We start from the raw sequence: 16,880 nt of genomic DNA, 5'->3' as shown, positions 1-16,880 counted from the left end.
ATTTGGCTAAGAAGAGCTACTTCCACAACTACAACTTTGACTGGCCGGTAATCAGAAACAAAAGCACATCTAATAACTACATCCTTACAGACTATAACTTTTTGTTTCATGGAGGTGAAGTCAGTTGACATGTAACACAGTAAAATCATTAAAGTAACAGAATACGGAAAATTATGTCAAGAGCACCATTACTTCAATTTAACACAAACTTGGAAAAAATCTTTAAAACTCCCACCTGAATTTTTTTTATGTTAATGTAAATCAACTACCGTTTTTTGTTTTTGGGCCCAGAAACTTATTGCACCTTCTTTCAGGAACCCCACCGGGTCAGCTATAAGCAAGGCCATCCTGTTTGCACAACTAGAATATGGTTTATCACTATTTGCTACAGCCCTCAACAAAAATACCACAACCCTCCAAACCATCTCTAACAAAATATGCCACTTTGTAGTCAAATTCCCTGAACAAAAGTATCACTGTCTATCCCTCAAGAAGGCTAAATGGCTGCCTGTGAAACAAAGGGCTTATTCTCAGGTCAGTGCTTTTTAAACTTCAAGAGAGCACTCCATCTTTTCTCTCCATGAAACCTACTACAGATATCCCCTCTTATAACATTAGAGCTCATACCATTTTGGGTTTAGTTCTCCAACTTCCCAAAACAAAGCACCATTCCACACATCACAGTTTCTCTGTACTAACCCCCACACAACTGTATCTCCCTTCAAACCTAAAAAAACTCTCCATCTATTCCAACTTCAGACCCTTATTCAAAGATCATCTTCAAAAACATAGAAAATGCAAATGCAGCACAGTGAGATATATTAGTAAATTCACCTGGCAGCATGCAGCACAGTGTGACATATTAATACATTCACCTGGTAGCATGTAGCAAAGTGAGACACAATATGAAGACAAGATGATCAATTTCAATAAATGGCTTAAGTATTGTTGTCATTCAAAGGGGATCCAATGCCTGTCAGCCTGGGATGACATGCTCGACAAGCCACGATACTTCGCTACGGACGGCTTGCACCTGTCACCCCTGGGCTTTCGGATATTGGCAAAGGCTCTTGCTACCCCCATAGTGCATTTTTTAGGCAAGGCTCAAAAGACAAACCCACCTCCATAGGTATCACAAGGGATAAGAAACTAAGAGTAATGCTACTCAACGCCAGAAGTCTAAACCTCAAGATGCACGCACTCGAAACTCTCCTTAGCATGGAGAACATCGATATCTGTGCAGTAACAGAAACCTGGTTCAAGGCTCCAGAGAGCACCCCAGCACTACCAGGTTATACCTCATACCATGCTTTTCGGCCCCAAAACTTGGACTGAACCACAAAAGGAGGGGGAGTATCACTATTCATCAAAGATACCCACACCTCCAGGTTGGTGGCACAGCACAAAGCATCAGAGACTATCCATGTGCAACAAACAGTGGGTAAAACTGCCTTCCAGTTTATAGCCTGATACAGACCACCCTCCCAAACCCAGGAACCCCACTCGGCCTTCCTGAGAACACTGGAAAATATGAAGGTCTGTCCAAACACCATTATATTGGGCGACTTCAACTACCCAAACATAGACTGGGAGCATTACTCTAGCTCCAACACCCTAGCCCAAAGGTTCCTAGAATTTATAAACTCAAATGCTACGGAACAACTTGTTACCACTCCCACAAGAGGGGAAAACATACTGGACCTGATCATCACCAACATGGGGACTTTATGCTCCAGACCAGACATGTATCCCTCACTGGTAAGATCAGACCATAAACTAATCTCACTGGATATTCACATCCCGACCCCACACCCTGCCCAGAAAACCACAGTGAAAAACTTCTCTAAAGCAAATTTCACACTCCTCAAAACAGAGGTGGAATCCTTCAAAGCCCCCGGGCCTGTGGAAAATACGGCCCAGATCACAGAATCCTTTATAAACGCATTCTATGAACACCTTCAGGAATGCATGGATCATGCAATCCCAAATAAAACCAAGACCCAATCCTCCAAAGGCAGACGTCCTGTCTGGTGGATGCCAGCCATAAACAAACTATACAATAGAAGGAGGAAGCTACTACATGATAGAACAAAATCCCAAAAAGGGAAGGCATCTCTGATCAGTATTAGAAAAAAACTATGGGCACTCATAAAATCGTCTAACGCCAGCTTTGAGAGAAAAACTGCAGAGGACACTAAGGATAATCACAAGGCTTTCTTTAGTTATGTTAGGAACTTGGGTGGGAATTCCCAGATATGCTCAGAATTAGTCCAAAATGACAAAAAATACACTGAACCCACAGACATTGCCATCATCCTAGCTGACAGGTTCAGCACAAACTCCCCCCCCTCCCCACCAAAAGGGCAAATATCTATCCCAGCAGAGTGCTGCCCCCCTGACATCTCAGATGCTCAGGTAAGAGCCGCCCTCTCCAAAGCAAAAAACACAGCATCAATGGGACCAGACGGTGTCCCGGGCTGCGTCCTACATGAACTCCAAGAAGAGCTAAACCCAAACATAAAACTACTGTTCAATCTCAGCCTTACTACAGGATATGTACCCAAAGAGTGGCGTACAGCAACAGTGGTCCCTCTCCCCAAAGGTGGTGCCTCAACGGATCCTGGAAACTATCGCCCCATAAGCCTGACTAGCTTGGTCTGCAAAGCTATGGAAAGGATCATCATGGACCTCATAAATAAAGATATTGGGGACCTACAGACACTGGATCCTACCCAGTTCAGCTTTGTTAAGGGTAAATCCTGCCTCTTAAACCTGGTCGATTTCTTTGAAACAGTCACCAAGGCCATTGACGAGGGAAGGTGGTCCACACAGCCTACCTGGACCTCGCAAAAGCCTTCGATACAATACCCCACTCGGGCATTATAGATAAGCTCACCAGCTTAAATATAAACCCCTATGTCACTAGATGGGTTGCAAACTCGCTCAAGGACAGAACCCACATGGTTAGAATTGCTGGAGCCATGTCAGACTCCAAACCAGTTACAAGTGGCGTCCCACAAGGCTCAGTCCTGGGACCTCTCTTGTTCGGTATATATTTCTCTGAGGTACAGGCCAACACAGAAGGACTGTGGCTGACCAAGTTCGCAGATGACTGCAAACTGGGCACCATAATCGACTCTCCAGCCGACACAAGCATCCTCCAAAAGGGCCTCATAGAAACAGGCAACTGGTGCCAGAGCCATGGCCTCAAGCTAAATGCCAAAAAGTGTATAGTCATCCCCTTTGGCAAAAACAAAGTGCCCACAAATTACCACATAGGTGGTAATCCATTAAGTACAGAAGAAGTAATTAGGGACCTGGGGACCCAAGTTGATAGCAATCTCTCATTTGACAACCACGTGGCCAAAGTGGTTAGAAAAACATTTTATATAGACCACCTAATCATGAAGGGATTCACATCTAGATCAGGGGAGGTCATCGTGCCTCTTTACTCATCCCTCATCAGGCCCATAATTGAGTACAATGCCTCTTTTGGGATGTACCTTACCAGACACCTGCAGCAAATAGAAAGACCCCAAAAGTACCTCACCAAGAGGATCAAAGGGCTCAAACAGATGCCATATGCTGCCCGGTTAAAGAAACTCCAGCTCTACTCAGTGGCATACCGCCTGCTCAGAGGCAAACTGTGCCTGACGTATAAAGCCATGTCCAACCCAGAATTAATGGACATGCTGCACCTCAGAAAATCCAAATCCCATCAAGCTATGCGCTCGAGAGACTTGAACCTCAGCACTGAAATAAATAGGACATGCTGGAGGGACAGATTCATAACCCAGAGGCTCCCTTCACTCTGGAATAAAATCCCAGTCCAGGTTAGGCAGAGTCCCTCACTGACTCTCTTCAAAAGGGATCTTGATGAGTGGATGGGAGATCGTAGGTTTACCCCGGGTATCACTTCTGTGTCACTGTTAGACAGAGGCACAGTATACTAACCTCAAAAAAGGGCATAGCAAAATTAATTTAAAATGGGTGGCGAAAGCCAAACACACTCTGGCTAGGCTTATTAATGCCCTAGGGCAGATAGCCTAGTATGAACCAATGAACCTATGAGACATGTTAATACATTCACCTGGCAGCATGCAGCACAGTGAGACATATTAATACATTCACTTGGCAGTATGTACGGTGGTGGTGCTGCGGTAGCATTGTCACCTCACAGTAAGACGTTGTCCTGTTCGATTCTCGACTGAAGCGTCTTCTGTGTGGAGACATGCGTGAATGGGCGTACCTTCGTTGAAGGTTGTATATCAGAGCTGGCAACTCGGTACGTAAAAATCTACTGCCAATCATTAGCGGACCGGAGTTACGCTGTGGCGACCCCTAACCGGGAAAAGCCAAAAGATACAACAATCTGGCAGCATGTAGCACAGTGAGACATATTAATACATTCACCTGGCAGCATGTAGCACAGTGAGACATATTAATACATTCACCTAGCAGCATGTAGCACAGTGAGACATATTAATACATTCACCTGGCAGCATGTAGCACAGTGAGACATATTAATACATTAACCTGGCAGCATGTAGCACAGTGAGACATATTAATACTTTCACCTGGCAGCATGTAGCACAGTGAGACATATTAATACATTCACCTGGCAGCATGTAGCACAGTGAGACATATTAATACATTCACCTGGTAGCATGTAGCACAGTGAGACATATTAATAGATTCACCTGGCATCATGTAGCACAGACATATTAATACATTCACCTGGCAGCATGTAGCACAGTGAGACATATTAATACATTCACCTGGTAGCATGTAGCACAGTGAGACATATTAATACAGTCACCTGGTAGCATGTAGCACAGTGAGACATATTAATACATTCACCTGGCATCATGTAGCACAGTGAGACATATTAATACATTCACCTGGCAGCATGCAGCACAGTGGGACATATTAATACATTCACCTAGCATCATGTAGCACAGTGAGACATATTAATACATTCACATGGTAACATGCAGCACAGTGAGATGTATTAATACATTCACCTGGCAGCATGTAGCACAGTGAGGCATATTAATACATTCACCTGGTAGCATGTAGCACAGTGAGACATATTAATACATTCACCTGGCAGCATGTAGCACAGTGAGACATATTAATACATTCACCTGGCAGCATGTAGCACAGTGAGACATATTAATACATTCACCTGGCAGCATGTAGCACAGTGAGACATATTAATACATTCACCTGGCAGCATGTAGCACAGTGAGACATATTAATACATTCACCTGGCAGCATGTAGCACAGTGAGACATATTAATAGATTCACCTGGCATCATGTAGCACAGACATATTAATACATTCACCTGGCAGCATGTAGCACAGTGAGACATATTAATACAGTCACCTGGTAGCATGTAGCACAGTGAGACATATTAATACATTCACCTGGCATCATGTAGCACAGTGAGACATATTAATACATTCACCTAGCATCATGTAGCACAGTGAGACATATTAATACATTCACCTGGCAGCATGCAGCACAGTGAGACATATTAATACATTCACATGGTAACATGCAGCACAGTGAGACGTATTAATACATTCACCTAGCAGCATGTAGCACAGTGAGGCATATTAATACATTCACCTGGTAGCATGTAGCACAGTGAGACATATTAATACATTCACCTGGCAGCATGCAGCACAGTGAGACATATTAATACATTCACATGGCAGCATGTAGCACAGCGAGACATATTAATACATTCACCTGGCAGCATGCAGCACAGTGTGACATATTAATTAATTCACCTGGTAGCATGTAGCACAGTGAGACATATTAATACATTCACCTGGCAGCATGTAGCACAGTGTGACATATTAATACATTCACCTGGTAGCATGTAGCACAGTGAGAGATGTTAAAACATTCACCTGATAGCATGTAGCACAGTGAGACATATTAATACATTCACCTGGCAGCATGTAGCACAGTGAGACATATTAATACATTCACCTGGCAGCATGTAGCACAGTGAGACATATTAATACATTCACCTGGTAGCATGTAGCACAGTGAGACATATTAATACATTCACCTGGCAGCATGTAGCACAGTGAGACATATTAATACATTCACCTGGCATCATGTAGCACAGTGAGACATATTAATACATTCACCTGGTAGCATGCAGCACAGTGAGACGTATTAATACATTTACCTGGTAGCATGTAGCACAGTGATGCATATTAAAACATTCACCTGGCAGCATGCAGCACAGTGAGACATATTAATACATTCACCTGGTAGCATGTAGCACAGTGAGACATGTTAAAACATTCACCTGGTAGCTTTGTAGTGCTTCTCTGTATGCATCAGCACTCTCTCTTGCAGTAATTCTCTTGGTATGGACAAGCTTACATCTCTGTATATGTATGTGGGTTTTACTGTACTTTTAGGATAATATGAGGCTTCAACTGGATTTTGTACTAGAACCTTCCTTGTACTTACACTTCTTGTTAATTGTACCAGTTTACTACCTGCTTGTTGGTAATTTGTTATACTTTGCAACCTGGGCTTAGCCTGTAGTTGGTCAGATGCAATCAGTGCTCTGTCTGGATGAACAGACAAACTTACAAACATGCATGCAAAAACACATCAATCAACAAACAGCCAAACTGTTGTCAATATTCAGTCAGTGAAGTCTAAACACATTGAGTTCTGTCACCATTGCTGTCATGCTTTAAGCGGTTTATATGCTGCCACGAGCTGATGCCCATATCTATGATTAAAAAGAAACCAAAATGGCAGAAGGCACAGCTGTGGAGGTGAATATTCTCACTAAGGGAAAGCATCACCTGCAGACTGATGTCAAAGCACGACTACTGCTAACTTGGAGATTAATGCAGAATGACTATTTCATTTCAAAAATATAGATATATATTTTTGAAATGAAATAAAGACTGTAAAATAGTTTCACAATTAAAATGTTTATTTAAGTACAATAATACTTCCCACTATGAATAGCACTGGCCAATGAGTATCTGAATACCGTGAGGCCCTCTGGGTCTAGGAGGTCTGTTATCAGTCAGGTCCACCTCCACTGTCTTTGGCAGTAGTAAGTTTATTTTTCTTTCTGTTATATAAAGATGTGTAAGGGACTGCCCTGGGGAAGCCAGTTAATTAAGAACCCTTGTAGACAACTAATGGCTCAAGTCTGCAGCAAAAAATAAATTAATTAAATAAATAACACACAGTGGTGTTTGCATCAGCTGATCCATGTGATCCAAAAATACAAAACAGGTAGTTTTAACATAAATTAAAAATAATATCTGTATGTCTTCTATTTGTCCTGAGTTCATCCTGATAATGCACTGTGTATTATGGTATGTCTCTTGCTTACATAAGGAAAAGACTTGTATATAAAATGGCAACAAATTCATTTTGTAGCTGCCAGCTGATTGTTTGACTTTTCTGTCCCTCCCTTCCTTCCTGACAGCTTTACATTTCCCATTCCTTTGATCCACATAAGCACACCTCTCCTTTTACAACTGATTATTTATTTTTTTTGCTTCCAGAACACAGGTATCATTCATACTGAAAGTCTGTGGTTCCACAGACTAATGGCCTCATTGTACTCAAAGGCACAAACAGATGCAGAAAAGTACTTTACAGTGAAGTAAAGCTTGCAAAGTAACCAACTCAGTCGTTGGTCAACCAAGTCTCCTGCTCAGACAAAGAGGATTTATGTTTTGGGATGGATTTATGAGCTAACAGTGCAGGTTCTGTGGTTGATGTTTCCACTTAATATAAAGTTACAAGAACTTGTGAATTCACTTAATGAAAGGTGTGTTAGCTGCTACAGAGCTTTGTTTTTCTTTCCTTGTTTATGGTTCTTTCTTTTTATGCATGAACTCCCTTCCATCACTGAGGCAGTGCCCTTTTACTCTTCTCATGTATGACATTTATTAATTTAAAGCATGCAGTTTTAAGTATGTATTAATTTACAAATATTTCAAGTTACATACAGCACAAAACAAAGGAAAAACAAAAACAGCCAAGCACTTTGGGTAGTGGATCATATCTGATTGACGTATACCACAGGTACAACTTTATGCCAAAGACTGAGTGTGACTAGTTAAGCAGAAGTAGAGAGGCTTTTAAGCTTCAAATTCCTCTATATGATACAGTGTTATAGTACATTTATAACTACCCAGATATCCATCTACCACCATTACCTACTTACTGTTGTATTCACTTGCTTTGGCCCAAGCACTCCACTCATCTTTCCTAACTGTGTATACTCTTACTTTCCTTGTATATTAAATGTGAGTTTTCACACATTAATCAAATAACTCTATATAAATAAAATGATTACATACCTTCCATATGAATAATCTGTATAATTTTGCATAACAGAAAAACAGATCTGATATACTTTTATTCTTTCTCCTACACTGCCTGTCTTGTATTTAACATGTATTCTTTCATATATAGTCTATACAACTTGAATTCTCTTATACATAAGCTATAGTGCTCACAAATGTTGTAAATGTAAAGCTATAAACTGGATCTTTCCTCCCTGGTCCTCCACTTAAAATGGGCAATATCCCAGTCGGATTTTCCTGGTTAACATGCCAAATAAAAACATAAATACATGTGCAGAATAACACTGATCTGTAACTGGTGCATTTGTGGAGACCAATGATCACCTTCCAAGCGAGCACCTAAATTAAAGCAGTATTCAATAGGATTGCCTGTCCTGTCTCAATCCTTATAAATGTGCCAATCCAGGAATCCCACATTCTCTCTGGAAAAAAAATCACACATTATCACCCAACACAAAGGAAAAATTTCAATATACATTACTAATTTTAGAGCTATAGCAATCTTATCCCCCCCTTTCCAAAGTACATGAAAATGTGTTCAGAAACAACTGCTGAACTGTCTCCTGCAGGAAGAACTCCTATACCCTACACACCATGGCTTCAATCTCTCCCATAGTTGTAACACTGCATGTCTACTCTTTACACGTTGTAAATACAGCGAGAGATAACAAGCCAGTCTCCTCCTCATTTCTGACAAATTCATAGATTAGTACTAGGCTAACTGTCCTCGGGAACCATTTTAAGCCTAGCCACTTACCCCATGTGAGAATCAAACCCTGCACCTTGTGTTTCTAAGGTAAGCACTTCAACCATTATGCCTTCAGAACAGTTGATCACAGCAAACCTCTACTTCAAATGTCTATCACAGCCCAGCCTTCTATGGTTCCAAAGCTACCTATGCTGTAGGTAACAGTCAGTAAGATAGCACTGCATCCTTTCTGCATACCTCCCAGGTAACACTGGTGTATCACAAGGCTCTATCCTTTGTTTCCTCCTCCTTAACACCCTCCACACAACAAATCTCCATAATACACACACAACTCCACACTCTATGGGCCTTTGACAACCTGGCATATCTCAAAAAAGAAAAAAATACTCAAATTATTCAGGAAGCATTAACAGACACTGAAACATGGCTTTGTAAATCACAACTCATGTTCCATTTCCCAAAAAAAAAAACTACTACTACTTTTTTTCCCCAAATCCCTCTCTCATGAAAAACACAATTTAAAATCCTTTCTCTTAAAAATGCAACCATTGAAGTCACTTCTCATAGCAAATTATTAGAGGTGCTAATCATAAATTTGACCTCCATATACAAAATTGCATAAAAAAATCACCACAAACTAGGGATGCTTTATAGAGCCAAAGACTTTCCCACCAACTTAACTAAACCACATTTGCCACTATTTACCTCCTCCCCTCACAAATTTATGGCACTCCCATCCTTACTAACCTCCAGGCATCACAAAAAGCAAAACTTGAACAATGCTATAATAAAGTGGCTAAATCTGCAGCAAAAAACCCTTTCTGCACCCACAGCTAAAACGTGTAAATTGGTTAGAACTGTACCATCAGCTAATACATACACAGCTTCTTATCACCTGTTAAATTATCCAGCATCCATCTGCTTGTCTGTCACTAAATATCATTCTGCTCAACTGTTCCCATGTGGTCATTACTATCCACAAACCTATCAAAAGTGCTGGGCATGGTCTGTACTCTTACCATGTTGTTAAGGCCTGGAACTCCTTACCTGTATCTATCAGGTCAATACCCCTCCCTCCAGTCCTACACCATTCTGAAAGACTTCCCAGTCAAAAACTGGCTCTGTTCTTGCTCAGCAGCAGGATAAACCACATACCTAAATGTGAACAAGTACTTATTCGTACTGGACACCTCATTACTCTCCCTTCTTCTTCTCACTTCCTTACTTCAGTCAATTTCCTTCCCCCGTCTTTCTCTCTAAATATGCCATAAGCCTGATTTTATCTCACTTCATACTGCAATTCTTACCTTTAATTTCTCCATAAACTGGCTAACATTTCTCTAAATATTGAATCATTGTCCTATAACTTGTATCTATTTTAACCAATATTTTTACATTATTTAAACTGTAGATTTGTTTGTATTATTTTTGAAGACTGTAAAATTATTATTCCTAAAATGTTTTTGCACTACTTTGGAACTTTTCTCCCCAGGCCTCTGCTGAAAATGGGCACCTACCCAGTCAGACTTTGCCAGTAATCAGATGCCAATAAATCAATCAATCAATAAACAAATGGTAGTAGACCAAGGCATAGTGAATTTTTACTGCTACTGTATCCTAGCTACTGGGTCAGGGAAGTGAGGAAATGTGGTGACAGTGTACAGAAGACACTGGTCAGTGATTACACAATCAATTTGGTAATAAAGAGAAGGGATCTACTGGGTGTCAGTGCACATTTATGTAGTGAAACCAATCCTGACATTTGCCATCAAAAGAAATATCTGATAGAATAGGGGTGAAACAGTGAAATGCATTCCATTGGAAAACTAGATATAAATGGTAGACATTAGGGCAAAGAATGTCTTTTGAGCAACTAATATTCTGTACCAGGGTGTGCAGAAATTAGGGGTGGTGGGAATGCTGCAGGTGATATGAAGGTGACTAGCATGGGCAAGCAGGGGCTGAAGCTTTGTGTGTGGGAGGGAACAACAGCCATTTTAGTAGGATGAATGGTGATAGTGTGTTTTATATGACCTCTTCCTTCCATACAACATTGTCAGAATGGCATTAATTATAGGTTCACAGATTCATAGGTAGGTACTAGGCTATCTGCCCAAAGGCATTTATAAGCCTAGCCGGAATGTGTTGGCTTTCGCTGCCCCCTTAGATTAGTTCCCTGTGCCTCTGTCCAGCAGAGCCATTGAAGTGATCCCTGGGGTAAACTTTCTGTTTCCCATCCACTCGTCAAGGTTTCTCTTGAAGAGGGTTAGTGAGGAGCTCTGCCTAATGTGGATTGGAATCTTGTTCCAGAGCATGGGAAGTTTCTGGGACAGGAATCTATCCCTCCAGCACGTCCTATTTATTGATGTGGTGAGGTTTAGATCCCTGGAGCGTGTGGCTTGAGGGAATATGGTTTTCTTTAGGTGGAGCATGTCCATCAATTCTGGGTTGGACATGGCCTTGTATGCTAGGCAGAGATCACCTCTGAGTAGGCGGTATGCAACCGAGTACAGCTGGAGTTTCTTCCGTCGAGCTGTATAGAGCATCTGCTTGAGGCCAGTGATCCTCTTGGTGAGGTACTTCTGTGGTCTTTCCAGTTGTTGCAGGTGTCTTGTAAGGTACATCCCAAATCTGGCATTGTACTCTATGATGGGTCTGCTGAGTGATGCGTAGAGGGGTCCAATGACCTCTTTCGATCTGGATGCAAACCCTTTTATGATTAGGTGGGCCACATAGAAGGATTTTCTAACCACTTTGGCAATGTGATTATCAAAGTAGAGGTTACTATCTACTTGGGTCCCCAGATCCCATATTATGTCTTCCGTATTTAGGGGGCTACCACCTTTGTAGTAGTTTGTGGGTACTTTGTTTTTTCCAAAGGGGATGACTATGCACTTTTTGGCATTTAGCTTGAGGCCATGGTTTTGACACCAGGTATCTGTCTCAGTGAGACCCTTTTGGAGGATGTCTGTGTCAGCCGGAGAGTCATTTATAGTCCCTTGTTTGCAGTCGTCTGCGAACTTGGTCAGCCATAGACCTCCTGTCCTTGCCTGTACCTCTGAGAAGCATATGCCGAACAGGAGGGGTCCTAGGACTGAGCCCTTGGGAATGCCACTTGTAACCGGTTTAGAGTCAGACCTAGCTCCCGCAATTCTTGTGGTTTCTGTCCATGAACCAGTTGGCAACCTATTTCATGATGTAGGGGGTTATGCTCAGGCTGGTGAGCTTGTCTATAATACCTGAGTAGGGAATGGTGTCGAAGGCCTTTGTGAGGTCTAGGTAGGCTTTGTGGACCACCTTTCCCTCATCTATAGCCTTGGTAATTGTCTCAAAGAAGTCCACCAGGTTTAGGAGGCATGATCTTCCCTTAACAAAGCCGAACTGGGTAGGGTCCAGTGTTTGGAGGTTTACAATGTCTCTGTTAATGAGATACATGATGATGTGCTCCATAGCTTTGCAGACAAAGCTAGTCAGGCTTATAGGGCAATAGTTACCGGGGTCCATTGTGGCTCCACCTTTGTGGAGCGGAATAATTGTTGCTGTGCGCCACTCTGTGGGCACGTAGCCTGTGGAGAGGCTGAGTTTAAACAATGTGTTTAGGTGAGGGATTAGTTAATCTTTGAGCTCGTGTAGGATGCAGCCTGGGACACCATCCGGTCCCATTAATGCTGTATTTTTGGCTTTGGAGAGGGCTGTTTTAACCTGACTGTCTTTGATTTCAGGGGCACTACATTCTTCTGGTATAGTTATGGGCCATTTTGGGGGTGAGAGGGGGGCTGAAGTTTGCACTGAACCTGTCTGCCAGGATGTTGGCTATATTGTTCGGTTCAATGTATTTTGTGCCATTCTGCACCAACTCCGAGCAGATCCGAGAATTGCCACTTAGATTCTTGACAAAGCTAAAGAATGCCTTGTGGTTATCTTTGGAGTTCATTGCAATTTTTCTTTCGAAGCTAGCCTTGGACGATTTTATGAGGGAACATAGTTTCTTGCTGATACTCATCAGTGATGTCTTCCTTGCTTGGGATTTTACTTTTTTCTGTACTAGTTTCCTCCTTCTATTGTATAGCTTGTTTATGGCAGTGAGTCTTGGTTTTGTTTGGGATAGCATGATCCATGCATTCTTGTAGGTGCCTATAGAGTGCATTAGTAAAGGATTTTGCAGCCTGGACACTGTTATCCTTCAGCATGGGGGCTTTGAAATGTCCCACCTCGGTCTTAAGTAACGTGAAGTTTGCTTTTGAAAAGTTTTTCACGATGGTTTCTTTGACCAGGGGTGGTGGTGGAATGTGTATATCCAGAGTAATTAGTTTATGGTCAGATCTAACCAGCGAGGGTTTGACCTCCAGTGTGGAACACCGGTCACCCATGTTGGTGATGACCATGTCCAATATGTTGTCACCTCTGCTGGGGGTGTTGACCAATTGATCCAGGGCATTTGAGTTTATAAATTCTAGGAAATGTTGGGCAAGGGAGTTTGTACTTGAGTAGTTCTCCCAGTTAATGTTTGGGCAATTGAAATCATCCAATTTGGTAGGACCTTTATGTTTCCCAGTGTTTCCAGGAATGTGGAGTGGGGGTCCTGGGACATGGTGGGTGATCTGTAGCAAGCTATAATTTGAATAGCAGTTTTGCCTGTTGTTAGTTGCACGTGGATGATCTCTGAAGCATCGTGCTGTGCCACTAACCTGGAGGTGTGGGTAACCGTGATGAATATGGATACTCCCCCACCTTTTGTGTTTCGGTCTGGGTTTGTGGCTGAAATGTATGGTATGAGTTGTAGCCTAGTAGTGCTGGGGTGCTCTCTGGAGCCTTAAACCAGGTTTCTGTTACTGTACATATATTGATTTTCTCCATACTGAGGAGTGCCTTGAGTGCGTGCATTTTGAGGTTTAGACTTCTGGCATTGAGTAGCATTACCCTTAGTTTTTTTTGTTACTTGTGCTATTTATGGTGGTGGGTTTGTCTTTTGAGCCTTGCCTAAAGAAGGCACTATGGGGGTGGCAAGAGCCTTGGCCAGTATTCGAAAGCCTAAGGGTGACAGGTGCAAGCCATCTCTAGCGAAGCAGTGTGGCTTGTCGAGCATGTGGATCCCCTTTGAATGACACCAGAAGCTTAGCCAATTGCTGAAATTGATAATTTTCTCTCTCAACCATGGTATAATTCTTGGTGAGGGCAGGATGGCTACTCAGGGTCAGGGTCATACCGGCCTGGGCTACATAATCAGAAAGCTCCTCCATGTCTCTTTACATGTAGTCCAGGGAGGTACGGCTCAGGTCATTCACACCAACATGGACAATGACAGAGTCATATTTGTACTTGTTCTGGAGTGACCTGAGTGCTTGTGTTATATGGCAGATCCTGGCATCCAACAGGCAGCTAACAGTGACCTTTTCCTTGTTCAGCCTAGTGAGTGGGATGTCAGTGTGCCTGACTATAGAGTCACCTTTTACTAGTGTGTTGGGTATGTTATTTTGCCTTAAAGGCTGTGATTGTGTGGCACACTGGTTTTGTGAAGTATGTGTTTCATGGTTTGTGTTGGGGGGTGGAGGTTGCTTAGATGTCTGCTTTGGAGGTCTCTGTTGCTTTTGCAGATTTTTATTTAGAGCCTCCGAGTATGTTCTCGTGTATTTATGTGTGTTTTTTGCCAGTGCTGGTTTCATAGGTGTATGTGAGACTGGTGGTGTGATGCAAGTAATTCCCTTCTCCTCTTGACTGCCTGGTGCAGTCTTGGGTTGAGAGAGCTTAGCCTCCAGTTTGGCTGTATAATTGCATCTTTCGCATGTATTAGTGTTTGGTGGAAGGAGGAGAGGGTTGTCTGTGTACATGAGGCAATTGTAACATTGCCTCAAAATGCCCTGATTCACCAGTTGGACCAGAGAGTACACCTGAAACAGCCCTTTGGACATGCCTGGATAGGTACAGTGAACTGTTTTACTGATTGGCTGGTAAGGTCGAATAGAGAGCCTTGTCCTTCTCTACAGTATAGGGGCATCTAGTGCTAAAGTTTATTAGTGCTTGCTATGAATTTTGAGCAAGTGCCGGGATGAGAAGTGAATGGTTTGAGTGCTTAAGTTAAAGTTTGTCTAGTTCCAAGGGAAAAATTAAAGAGTAGATTTTGTGGATCTGGGAATAGTTATACCCTAGCTAACCGGCACTGCCCGGCATGCAAATCCGCACAAATGCAGGTTTTATAGCAGGGAAATGAAAGAGAGAGAAAATAGCCAAAAATGGCCAATAAACTACTAATTTCTGGGCTGAAACCACTCCTCCATGGACAGATAGGCTGCTCAAAGCTCCTTCTCTCACAGTGAACAGAGAAACTTCCTTCTATCCAAGTAAGGTATGGGCAAACACAGAAACTTGTAACACAGCCCTGAATTCAGCACTAACCTGAAAACTGGACTATACTAGCTTAGAAAGGGGGGAAAACGAGTATATTTTTTGTTTTTTGTCAGGAAAATAAATCAGATACAATTAAAAAAAACACTTTAAATGCCCAGAAATGGCTATCACACTTGAGTATGTAGCCTACAACAGTTAAACAGGTAATTTAAACACAAAAACGACTTTGTTAAAGTGCAGGCAGTAAAATAAGTACAGTTTGCTTATTTTATTTATTTTCACTATGTTGACTAGGTTAATTCCACTAGGCCATTGGCCTCTTTTCAGCGGGGAGACCCGATGTAGTACTTACACTACTATACTACTACCAATTCAGGCAGATGGAACCTTGGTTTAATAACTCATCGAAAGAATGGCATACTCAGGATTTCAGTAACCCACCCCCACAGTTATGCTGCACTGCAGTGTCATTAGAGGGCAATTAATCTAATGACCTGCTGTGGGAATAGAACTCACAGCCTTCTTAACAAAAAGCAAGATTGTTACCTGTTGAGCTACTGAGACTACAATTCATTTAACTGTTGCAGTACTGTTGCTACATAAATAAACTGTTATAAAGTATCCAGACTCCATGAAATAATATGCCCAAGAAATAAAAATGCTTCTGCAACAATTAAAATGTACTCTAAGGGTGCGATGCAAAATGGTATTAGAGACATTTCGGTGATGGATGGCACAGAGCTTGTGAAATAAAAATAATGTATGCAGAAAATGGCATCATAGGTTTCAGTGTCCGAAAATGCAATTCCTACACTAGTTTCAAATGCATAAGTACATTCAGTCTAAATATAACATTTAAGCCTGATGTTTGTATTTCTGGCCAAAAGGTAAAACAAAACAGTGGTATTAAAACTGACACAGAATCATCAAAAGCCTGCTCACTGATACAGTAACATTTATTTTGAAGAGATGGTGATAACATGAAGAGCAGCAGAAAAAGAAACAATGTTACTGCAACAAACGTAACAAAAGTTTAAAAATGTCTCCTTCCTGTCATGTTTCGTTGAACAAAAATTGCATTCTTTTCTCTTAAGAAATGATTTGACAGGTTTACTTACTTTCTGTCCGGGAGATCCATCAGAGCCTGGTAAGCCATTTGGTCCTTGCAAACCCTAAAAAAGGAAGAGGAGGAATGGCATCAGTACAGTTCCTTCCTCACATTTTCTACAGCTGTCTGACGTCTGCTAAAAGCCTTTGTCATATTATTGCTATCAAGTAAAAGGGCATATCCTATGGCTACTACCAGATCTGTGAGACCGGATACTTCAAGTCCCACATCTGTGAAAAAAACACAAGGATTTTAAGCAGTGAAATCCAAAACTCACTATTAGACTTTTAAAACATTTCTGTAGGGGAGGTAATCCCCCTGCATCCATGACATGGGGTGATG

At 41.9% G+C, this 16,880-nt stretch overlaps 1 protein-coding gene across 2 annotated transcripts in view; it reads right to left on the bottom strand.

The window, feature by feature from the left end:
• Positions 1–16,880, bottom strand: part of COL9A3 (collagen type IX alpha 3 chain) — a 727,303-nt gene that overhangs the window by 643,010 nt on the left and 67,413 nt on the right. For both annotated transcript variants that reach the window (XM_044090399.1, XM_044090400.1), the window contains exon 5: positions 16,549–16,602. In XM_044090399.1, coding sequence (XP_043946334.1) covers positions 16,549–16,602 — 54 coding nt within the window. The remainder of the gene's footprint in view (positions 1–16,548; positions 16,603–16,880) is intronic.

Source organism: Protopterus annectens, chromosome 12.part0, assembly GCF_019279795.1.
Source record: "Protopterus annectens isolate FY-2018-M chromosome 12.part0, PAN1.0, whole genome shotgun sequence".
Lineage (NCBI taxonomy): Eukaryota > Metazoa > Chordata > Ceratodontiformes > Protopteridae > Protopterus > Protopterus annectens.
This window is presented reverse-complemented; position numbering and strand designations above follow the sequence as displayed.